The 11636-nt window shown below is 43.6% G+C and overlaps 1 protein-coding gene across 1 annotated transcript; it reads right to left on the bottom strand.

Moving 5' to 3' along the window:
* Window positions 1–265: 265 nt before the first annotated feature.
* Window positions 266–10091, bottom strand: zgc:158689 (uncharacterized protein LOC791177 homolog). The gene is made up of 15 exons (XM_053843737.1): window positions 9671–10091; window positions 7544–7683; window positions 6718–6793; window positions 6565–6651; window positions 5922–5983; window positions 5775–5846; window positions 5545–5682; window positions 4445–4597; window positions 4070–4246; window positions 3320–3908; window positions 3048–3252; window positions 2900–2959; window positions 2666–2831; window positions 2550–2590; window positions 266–1857 (listed from the first exon to the last, which is right to left on the bottom strand). The coding sequence occupies exons 2-15, from the start codon at window positions 7589–7591 to the stop codon at window positions 1785–1787; spliced, it is 1947 nt and encodes a 648-aa protein (XP_053699712.1). The 5' UTR covers window positions 7592–7683; window positions 9671–10091; the 3' UTR covers window positions 266–1784.
* Between the last annotated feature and the right edge of the window lie 1545 nt (window positions 10092–11636).

Genomic DNA, 11636 nt, shown 5'->3' with positions numbered 1-11636 from the left:
CAGATTCAAACCCACAACTGTAATATTCTTGTCATAGAGCGTGTCAGTGTTTCAATATTTGGGTGGATCATAAAGGTTTTAAAAGATTTAGCTCTGCCCTTCCAAGCCGCTTACATTGAGCAACAGTTAATCAGATTGTTAAAAACTAATTCTTTCACTCAAGTATTAAACTCTTAAGAGTTAGTGTTAGTGCACTTACGTGGTGTTAAGGGAGCTATGTAACGTTTGTCTTTCATCTGTGGAACAATGATGACTCGACACAGGGTAGTTCTGGCAGGTTTATTAACCTCTGCTCACAGATACCATGTTAGAAAGGTCTTTTTTCCAGCAGGGTGGCAACAAATAGGCAAAATCAAACATTAGATTTCTGAAAACACAACTGACCAAAACTCTGCTCAACCTTCTTCATTCTCCGTCCTCCACTTTCATCATCTCTTTCTAAATAAACTCAACTCACGTCATCGTTCACACCATCTTCCATGCCCCAGTCAATCTAGCACAGCTGGGATAATCTACAATGGTCTTACAATTTGGGGTTAACTGAATTTCAAAACAAAGCCTGAACATCAAACAGTGAAACATTCTTTTTTTTTAACCTCCGAAACTTGCAATAAACCCTCTGCTCAATCAACAATCCTTCCTTCATATGGCAATCACAGAAACACATGGGATTGGTTTTTGTGTAGCTCAGGGGTCGACCAAAAAGCATGACACCTTCATACAGCTAAGTTTTAAGGCTACGGTGCACTTAAGGTGTCGCTAATGAATGCTATAGTTCTCTTCACTCAAGCTATTTTCCATTAGTCAGTGTTCATTTTTTATTTATTTAATGAGGTTTAAAGCTACGAGAAATTTGTAAATTTTTTAGTTTTCCTTTCCATCAAGGGATCCTAAATTTAACTAGTTTTTACATGACTCACCTCAAGCCAAATTTGTGATAAAGCTCTTCAAAAGCCACAGTATCAAACTTTATAGACGATGCCAAACACACAGTCACTCTCGCCATTCTTGCTGAGCCGTCAACCTCTCATCTTTACCTTCAACTTTTTGAGTGTAGGTGAGTCAATATGTTACTTTAGGTCTTTTTAGGCTTGTAATACGAGCTTCAACTGAAAACCATTGCATTGCATATTGTGGGAGTGGGAAGGGTAGTTTCCTAAAACTGGATGTGGCCTGCAGACCAGGACTTTCCTGGGAAAGGCTGAAGATATGAAGCTGTGAAAGTTCTGTTCTCCTGTACATCAAACTCCTTTTCCAAACTTAAATATTGCAGCAGCAGTTAATAAGATTCATTAATTCACAGTAGAACACAAGCACAAAAGCGTGTCACTTGACCAAAACAAATCACTACACTTTGACATAGAACCTTGAAGCACAAAAAGCTTTTCTATAACAACACAAACAGCGCAGAAACAACAACCCATCATCTGAGACAACTGTGTTTCTGTTAGGAGAGAATTGACAAAGTTGTGATCTAATTTTAGCTACAGCACTGAAATGGCATTTAAGAAGAGACATTGCACCAAACAAAGGCCACACTTGTTAGTCCTGTTATATTGCAGCCAGAATTAAAAGCTAATTAATCTCTTTAACAAACTGATTTAGTTTGAGCCAACAATTCACTCCTAACAACAAAGCTTCCGCCTTAAACAAACATAATGATCATTGATATTAAACTTTGATCCTCTCATTATACAAGCCATCAGGGATTTTTCAGTTCGGACGACATTGTGCGTTGCTTTCACGAGAGGACCTGAGGTGCAGCGGACAGCACGGAGGGTCGCTCACTCAATGATGGGAGCAGAGCGGTCATTGGTGACAGTTCTTCTGAGGCGAATGTGAGCGAATGGGTTCGGTCTGGAAGACACATACATCGATGCATGAGAATATCGGGTCAAAACATGGAGAGACTGCAATGTTCCCATTATATATATATATATATATATATATATATATATATATATATATAGAGAGAGAGAGAGAGAGAGAGAGAGAGATAGATAGATAGATATCATGACCCCGGACCGTGACTGAAACACAGAACTAGGGACTGACTTCCCCTCCCGGTACTTCTCTTTCATTCTTGGTCCAACATCTTCCCTGTCTCCCCATGTCCTCTCCACAAGAGTTTCCTTGCTCACTCGTCTCCTGTCACTCAGACATACTCCATTCTAATCTCATCTTTACTGTCACTCCCCATTAAAACCTGAGGATCTTCAACTCTGCTGTGGGAATAAAGGATATCTAATCTAATGTAATGTTTCGGTCCTTGTGTCAGGGCTCTCCAAACCGTACATCATGGCCTCCATACTGTCTAGTATAGTGCTTCTCTCTCACTCTAGTTGCCACTCCACCCTCCCTGCACTCTCCTCTTCAACTCTTTTAATCTCTGTCCACAGTAGTCGGTAGTCCTGACTTTCATTTGAAGCCAACTATACTCGAGCACTTGCAGGCCACAGAAAATGACTTGGCAGGTTGGTTTTGACACCTGTCTAAAACAACAATGATAGCACGTGATTTCACATGCACAACCTAGTTTCTGACTCTACCTTGTCGGCGAGGGAGGAGCGGAAACCAGTTCTGCAGAGATCTGAAATGACACAAATAAGGGATGGACCATGGTGTTTTGAATGAATGCGGAAAGGTGTCTAGATTAAATCCTGACCTTGTTGGTGTCGGCCATGCTGTATGGGCGGGGCCGGAAGGTGCTGACCCTCTGTGGGGGGAGCATGTGCTCCTCTTCAGACTCTGGTGTCAGCTCGGGAACAGTCGACACCAGTTTGTCCAGCTTGCTCATACTGGTGCTGTTGGCTTTTGACAGCAGCGGAGGGCTGCAGGAAGATTGAGAATGTTTGAAGGGACAACATGGTGATTTGAAATATATTTACCGATGGCCTACCTGTCCATGTTCTCCGTCTTATGCTGTGGTTGAGTGTAAGAGAAGGGGAACCAGCCTTTCCTTTTGAGGGCAGGCAAAGCAAATAATTATATGCTGAAACAAACCATGTAAATAAGCTCATGTTAATAGTGGAAATCAGCTGTTCTACCTTCCAGTTCGATCATTTTGACCATAGTGCCAGCCGTCTCTGGGCTCAGAAATGAGCAGGGTAATGATGTCACCAGGCAGGAAGGATAATAAGCAAGCTCCTCCTCCTGTTGCTGCTCTGCCCTCGGACGCTCCAGGTGAGTGAGCAAACATGGCCTCCACACGAGAAGGTCCGGACAAACCCATTATCCTGGGAAGACTCGAACCTGGAACCCAGGAGGAATAGAAGATGAAGAATCCAGAACAGAGTCAGGAATGTGTTGGAGCTCTTACCCTGGAAGCCCAGCCTCATCTCACTGACCGGCCTCCTGGGCAGTGGCAGCGTAGCAGTGGCACACATCTCTGCAGACTTCAGCAGCCAGGGATGAGATGAAGCGCTGGATCCTTCCAGCCCCATCTGCTGGTGGAGCAGCTGCACAGGAGTCAGAGCTCTGGAAAGTGGGGCGCTGTGAGGGAGTGGGGGACTGTGAGGGGCACTGTGGGGGATGGCCAGGGTCATACTGCTTGTGGGGGACACCTGACTGAGAGACATCACAGTGGAGGGGATGAGGCAGGGCGAGAGATTAGAGGTGTTGGTGACCAAGTGGGAGGAGCTTTGCTGGGCAGAACCGCTGGATGTGGTGGGACTGACGCTGCTGCTGGTGTCTGCGTCCACAGCAGAAGTGGTGTGCTGAGGAGAAGCACCTTGAGAGGATCCCCCAGCAGCTCCACCTGCAGAGGATGATGAGCTAGTCACAGGGGAGCCCTGCGGGGGTCCAGTGTCACTCTGGGAGGAGGAGGAGGAGGGCAGTGAGCACTGCTGCTGCTGCGAGCGACTGGAGTCTCCATTTAAGAGAGGTTGGACTTCCTGGACAGACAGCCTCTGTGAGGGGGTCAGAGAGCATGTGTGGGTCCACTTGACTCAGCTCTATATTTGTGAATATATTCAGGTTTCCTTTAAGCCTCACCACCCCGTAACACTGAATACTACAATTTCAATGTATGATATGAACAAAGGGGTTTGGATTTGATCAGTGTTCTGACCTGTTCTGGCTGAGCAGCACCAATCTTGGCGTTACGCAGGACCTCGGCAACCCCGGTGGCCCCTGAACTTTGAGGCGCCGTGTGGCGCATCAGATTGAGAGCTCGCTCCGGGAGTTTGGTGGGCTGAGAACACGACTGCTGCCACGACGACAGTTTCTGAGACAGAAGCTCCCTCACCTGGAAGACAAGTTGTAAGTGTGGTAGTCTCCAGTTGAAAGGGAGGATGGCAAGTCCATCACATTATTCAAAGATATCTGGTCCCCAACAAAATTTTGATGGTCCATTACATTAAGTCCCAACTTCTATCATCACCAATCCCAGAGGTAAAAATCAACCGCTTACATTCTCGCTATAATATTGTCAACAACAGTTCACCTTGGAGTGGTAGTTGATGAGCAGCTTGGTGACACAGCACTGTCTGTCCACCAGGAAACAGTAGCGTCTTCTCTCCTCAGTGAGTGCTGACCTGAAACCCGTAGCAACCAGAGCGTCCAGCTCGCCCTGGCGACGACTCATTAACTCCACAAACTGAAAAATAAACATTGATCTGCATTTATATTCCAAAACATTGTACCAATTACATGTAGTTATAGCACATTTTTAACATTTAGATGTGTTAAAATGATTAAATAGTATTAAACACATCATAAATGCAGCAGCATATGTAAGTATACATGTATTAAACATCAATACAGCTGACTTAAAATACCAATGCAACTGCTCACAATTGCGATATTTCAGCAAAAATACAGATACAACATTGCGCAATGAAGTATCACAATGTTTGAGTGAATCTATACTTTGTTACACGACTACAGGCAAGGAAGGTTCAGTCAGCAGGTATCTGGATATCTGAAGTACAGAAATTCCACCCACCCTTTGGGTTTTAGAATGAATCATAGCGTTGGTACTCTTGTAGCTGATCACTCATCAAAGATTAGTAAATAATAAAATATAATAAAACAATGTAATAAAATACTGTTGCTACTAAATGACTATTAAATGTGGTGCTTCAAATGAAGGGACATGCTGCAAACAGCTACTTAACAGCTACTGACAACTACTTAAGGAGACACTGTCAATTTTATCAGAAGAAAGATACTTTTAAATGACTAAATAATAAAGCATCAAAATAAACCTGACCTTAGCTGCTAATTGTAAAAGGTACGTGACATCACTTCCTGTCTGCCTCTTATGTTATCTTGACCTTTCCCCATAAAGAAACCACCTCCTTTTTATTTTCCCAATTTCTCCCAGCAAACACTCAAATCCTCTCTGTCCTCAGGTGGACGTTTGCTCTCTAAGCGCCTAAATCAGCTGAGGCAGATTTTGCAGTAATCTGACTCATAGCGACCTATTTCCCTCATAAGTGTGAGCTCAGTTCTGCGCCATAATCCCGGGCCAGTGCAACATTCAGGGATGTGTTTTGCACGAGTGTGCTGCAGTGAAAAGCGCCAAGGCCAAAGTTCTCTCACCTGCATCTCCCGGTCTCCGTACTTGTTTGGATGACGACTGCCCTGACTCTTCCTCCGGAGCTTCTTCAGCTGAGACTGGCAGCGTTCGATCGACTCCGTTTTGGATCTTCGCTCACTCTGATATTTCTTAAGCGTTGCCTGTGATGAGACAAAACATCAACACTAATGACTTTGCATGTGATTGTGTTTGTTTCCTCCAGAATCTCTACAGATAGATAAAGTTTGCTTACCGTGAGATATTTGATGTCCAGCTCCAGCTTCTGTTCTAACTGTGCAAGCAGCTCAGAGTGAAACAACTTCAGCTGTTGAAGAAAAACAATAAGCGTCTTATCGTTCGTGACACGACTCACATCATCACACTTTCGTCCACATCTTACCACATCTTCCAGCTGCACCTGGATCTGCCTGTGGACCTCGGCCATCTGAAACAGCGTGTCTCCTGTGAGAGCAAACAGTTGGACATGTTTAGTCCTCTTGGAATGGAACCTTCCTTCCTTCATTCATCTGGTGTCCTTCCAATCACTCAGCATGGCTCTCTTGTGCACCAGTATCTCTGCCCTTATTGTTTGGCCTTCTTCCTGCTTTCACTCACGACTGTGGGATTCTGGTCTCATTGAGTCAGGGCTTCAACCTTTAAAACTACAGACCTACATGTTAAGTGCAGAGCAGTGAAAACACTCCCAAACTGGGCGCTTTGACTGAGTCTCTCATTAACAAACCGGCCAGCACACAGCGCTAGTATGTGTGTCTGGCATCTCGCCCTCCGACTCTCCTGCCTGCCTGCCTGCCTCCCCCGCTGTTTTCAGCATTACAATGAGATCATGTGGTGTTGTTAATCTCCCAACAATGACCCTACTCTCTCCCTTCCCCTCTGTTCCTCACTCCCAACATTTCCTCTTCTTCTCTTGTCTTCATCTCCTCCTTCACTAACACATTCATGAGGCCGGAGAGCATTTTTCACTCTGCCTGTCACACGGACCTTTCAAACTTTGATCCGAATCTGCCATCATGACCACTCACCCAGCTCCTTGGAGCCTTGGCTGTCACTGGCCAGCTCTCCAAGTTTGACCAGAGCATCGAAGTAGCCTTTAGCAGCCACCGTCACTCCTGCAGACGGAGACATTTTCATTGACACCCTTGAATGGAAACCCGGTCCGTCCTAGAGGATCAAACCTGTCAGGGCTTTCTCGTAGTGCTTCCCCATTGTCACAAAGTTCTTCAAGCTGGGGTTAAACTGGTCCAGAATCCCCTGTGTGGATGGAGAACAATACTCATTCATGGTTAATCCTATTCTGTTGAACTCGTTTCAAGTAAATCCTAAACCCGTTGCTTATTGATATCCATGACTAACTGCACCAATTTTCCCTCACCATATTTCATTGCATTTCATGGTTTCATTCGTGATGGGTCTTCTTGTTGTAATCCAAAATGATTCATGGACCCGACACAGCAAGTCAGTCTCCACCACCTTAACATACAGTATCTGGATTGTCCTCTCTAGTCACACCTATCCTCCATAAACCTCAGTGGCTGTCTTCCTCTACTCCTTTTAACTGGTATCTCCAACCTAGTTCCTCTCTCTCTTCGCTGTTCCCAAAACATTTGAGCTCCCTTACTTTATCTCTGAAATCCCTGTGAGCGTCCTCTCCACTACAGTCACTGTTGTTCTTGCAGGTGTAGCATCTTCGTCTCTGACATATCTAACTCTTCGTACTGTCTTTCAGTAAACCATTCATGAGGGCAGGTCTCACAGCTGCTTCACAGAAGCTTCCCTCTCTTCCCTCTCCTGCAGCTGCTACAAGCAAAGACAGAATTCCATTAAGTCATCAACAAGGCTCAAATCTTTGTGGCCTTGGACTGTTGTGAAACGTTGGCCTTCAGATAAAATTCAACAGAAATTCTCAACATTTCAAGATGACATGTTCGGAACCAAGAATTTCTCGGCAAGGACAAGGAGATGATCGAACCCAGGCTTTTATATAAAGGAGATGGAGGATACCTTGTACACATTTTCGGTCATCTTGTTGACTTCTTCAGTTCGAGACATTGTTCCTCAATCACGCTTTCCCCCCCAAGCAATTATGGCTTTTCTCCTGTGTAACGTTCTGGATGATCTAATTCACAAAGAGCTGGAATCACCTATGAGAGAAACAGTGACACGGAGAGGTTAGGACTCAAAGCAGAACGTTGCGTCTTCTACGGTGACTCTCAGAGACCTTTAACATCTACACACATAAACAATGCTAGGATTGATGTGTCTTGTTGAAACAGTCAAGGAAGGATGAGCAGCACATTCCTGACAGATATGTGAAAACACAAATGAAAATTACTCATAAACAAGAATGTTCTGATGAATCATGCATGAATCTCCAATACCAGTGGACAAACAGAGCAAAGTAGTCTCTAGTCTGTAAACAATAATGCGAAACAAGATACTAATGTCACACCTGTCAAGCAATGGATGAAGACAATCCTCAACATCACTAGACAGGAAAGTAATCTACCAGTGTTCATGACAGAAGAGAGGTCAGTTTAATCTAAAGTGAAGACGCAAAGAAGAATAGGGAGAAGCCTCGAATAATAAATGTCAACCCATGCTCCATGACTCTTGGGATCTCACAGGACAGGATGACAGTGGAACAACACAAGTATCAAGTCATATTAGCATTAAGAACTAGGAGTTTTTCTAAAACTATCTCCGCTGGGATCAGCCTTAGCTGCCATGACATGTTGCTGGTTCATCCATTCATATGCTCGGACCACTTTTTACTGGACCTGGTCAGCTGGCCAGCGGTTAACAGTGCTCACATACACCACCACCATTGTGATTTTTAGGAAAATAATTCAATCCTATTTATGCCTAGAAATGAAATTTGGCCTTTTAGAATGTTACAAGCCGCACAGAGGACACCGCAACAGTAGCTCATGGAGATTGAGACTAGAAAAAAGAGAGAGGAAGTCACGTAAGATGTTGTCTTCTATTCTCAGACTTTTAGTTTTAGCAACTTGAAATGGAAGATGAATACACACATCCACCTCAGATTTGTGTAAACCAGGAATGACTGTTTTCAAACACTATTTTAAAAAGGTGGTTTGACCATTATTGCATCATTGTTTTTAAGATACAGGCCAGAAGGGTGAAGGATTGCGTCAGCCTGCTTTAGACAGCAAAAGACTATTTTCCAAGAGTATTCCACTTTATTACTCCAGTGAGATTAAACAGAAGATGTTGACCCAGATCAGCTAATGGTAAATGACACAAACACAACACTTGCAGTCTCATTAGAGGCGAGACAGTGTGCAGAGAGCGACGGCAGCCATATCAGAGAAATAATTCATAACAAGATTCTCTGCCAGTTTTGAGTTTTCTCATCCTTTCAAAATGATGGTGACAAGTTACAGCATCTTGGGCTCACAGTGTGTTTCCCTGAGGCATAAAGTCCTGTTTGTCTCGGGATGTGAGAGGAAAGTCCTGCAGGTGGTTGGTACAGAAGGTGCATTCATTAATTTAATCCACTTAAGATGAGTGTGGGAACGTGAAAGAGTATTTTCAAACGTTCAATAATGAGGCAAGAAACGGGAAAATATCCTAAAAGAACACAATACTTTGAAATAATTCTGAGGGACGAAAGAATATGCAATCTCTGACTGAAATAAAGCACAGAACATTGCATTTGCTATGATGAATTCACGTACTCAGGTTGGACTATTGTTGAAATGGGTCATTTTAAGAGTCACATAAGTTAAACAAACGTACAAAAAAGGAGCTTTATTGAAACATTTCTAATTTCTAAAACTATTAAATAAAACAAATAAAAAAGATCTATGGCTTTTAATGTTCAAAAAATGCCTTTAGTCAAGTCTTGACCATCATCCCCAAATACACTGTGAGAACAGTGTCGCAGTGGAGCTGTTTTGACTTTAAATCTTCAATCTGTTGAGATAATTCAGTCAAACTTATTCAAAGGACGGTTAAACCGAACTTCGACAGCGTGGAAGTGATGATATTTTCGTTGAAAGTGAAACACAACACCACAAAGCATCATCACATCAGCTTGAATATCAAAAACAATGAACTTCTGGAGCTTGCGATGGAGAGCGTTAAAGTAGAAAGAGTGAAAGTTACCTCTCATCTGGCACATTGTCGGGCACCATAAACGCTTCCTGTTGGTTAATGAAGCCCCTCTTTTCTTGTGTGGGGCTACTCTCCCTCTCTCCGAGGTGGTGGGGGTTGTTGCGGGCTCCAAATCTGCCTCCACCTCTTTTTCTCATGCTGCTCACTTTCTCTCTCTCCCCCTCTCCCCCTCACAAACAGCGATCGGGGTCAGATATTCTGTGCCGTCCAGTACCGCTCCTCATTACTGAGCCGATTAGCAACATGCCTTCACGCCCGCTACAGATCCGTCCAGAGAGCCGGGCTCTGCCTCCCCTCCTCCCGACAGACGAGCAAGCTCCCCGGCCCTGAGCGCCAGTCCGCCTCCCAGTCCGCCTCTGCCTCACTCGGCCTGCATAACAATGAGCTGACGGTAGTTCTGCTGAATGGCAGCGGGACAGCAGGAGAATAATGACCCCGGACGTGTTGAAGACTAGTGAACTAGTGGTGGCGGTCCAGTTAAATTTCGGGATCAAAAGCTGCACTGAGGTCTGAAGGAATTGAAATGTAGTTTTCAGAGGAGGCTTGCTCACTTTTAGAAGTGCTGTCTCCGAGCTCTCTCCTGACCTGACACCACACAGGAGAGTTCTGAGACCGAAATTCCTAAATTTGAGAGACTCGACCAAAATGGGCATGAAGTTATTCCGTTCATTGGTTTATACCGATGACGTAAAAAATCCACAGCTTTTATAGCTGAATCCGTGAGGAAAAAAATCGTTAAAAAAACGGACTAAAACATTTTGTTTTCCTTTTTCACCCTACATTATACTGTCATTTATTCATAATCCATATAGAACGATTATTATTTGTGTCATTTACTACTAACCTTCGTCCTGTTAATACAACACGACACATATAAACCGGAATTATTAATGCGATCCAATCGATTGACTTCATTTAACCATGGAGATGCGATGTATTACCAGCAGAGGGAGACATTTCTCCTTGAAGAGTTTCGCCTGGACTTCATCGCCTCAGTGCGTGCGTCCTGGATCAGGGGTTCTTATCCTTTTTGATGACGGGATCAACCTTTCCCGGAATAAATGGGCCCGGGGCCCATTCAAGTAATAGAACTGATTCATTACTCTTGATTTAATGTGTGATCAATAACCATATTCAATCTACTTGCATGTAAACAAACCAAAACCTTGTGAAACGACATGAAGCCACGTGATCATCGCAAAGATATTTATTTGTCAAGTCCAACCAGCAGCGGAACCAGGTGCAAGTCATATTGATCAGATTTACTATAGAAAAAAAAAAACCACACACACACACACACACACACACACACACACACACACACACACACACACACTTGGTGCAAACTGTTGAGAAAATTGGAAAAACTGTATACAATTCGGAATAAAATAAATTTAAGAAAACCATGTCTAAATATCATAAAATAAAAAAGAATCTATTTTATTTAAACTCCGAAGAAAATATAAGTCAAGTCTAAATGAAAGTATCGCCATAAAATTTTTTTCAAAACTGCTGCAACAGCTGCTTTCATGAACAGTTTTTTTTTTATTGTTGTCGGGCGTCACTATCACTATCACAGATTTGCAGCTGTCAAGTCAATTCAGTGACGCAATACTGCCGCCATACTTGGCTTATGTATTAAAACTGAGCGTCTCGTGGCCCAGAGGTGTAAAACATAAAACTTTTAGCGGCCCTCTAGGGGTGGGGAGGTGGAGAAGAACGATACAAATCTCAGATGTATATCGTCTCTGTCCATGCAAATGCTAATGTAGGGACAGGGAACTCCTGTCCTCCTGAAGGTGGAATACTTATAGAAACACTCCAATCCAAAAGAAAGGAAATGAGCAAACCAATGTGTGCACTACTCTGTATGGACGTCAGGAAAATCTTCAGTAAGTTTTAATAATGTTTCATTCATGAGTAGGAAGCTTCTGTGGAAACCTCAGTCCGTTTCACT

The sequence above is a fragment of the Synchiropus splendidus genome, chromosome 15 (genome assembly GCF_027744825.2).
Source record: "Synchiropus splendidus isolate RoL2022-P1 chromosome 15, RoL_Sspl_1.0, whole genome shotgun sequence".
Classification (NCBI taxonomy): Eukaryota; Metazoa; Chordata; class Actinopteri; order Syngnathiformes; family Callionymidae; genus Synchiropus; species Synchiropus splendidus.
This window is presented reverse-complemented; position numbering and strand designations above follow the sequence as displayed.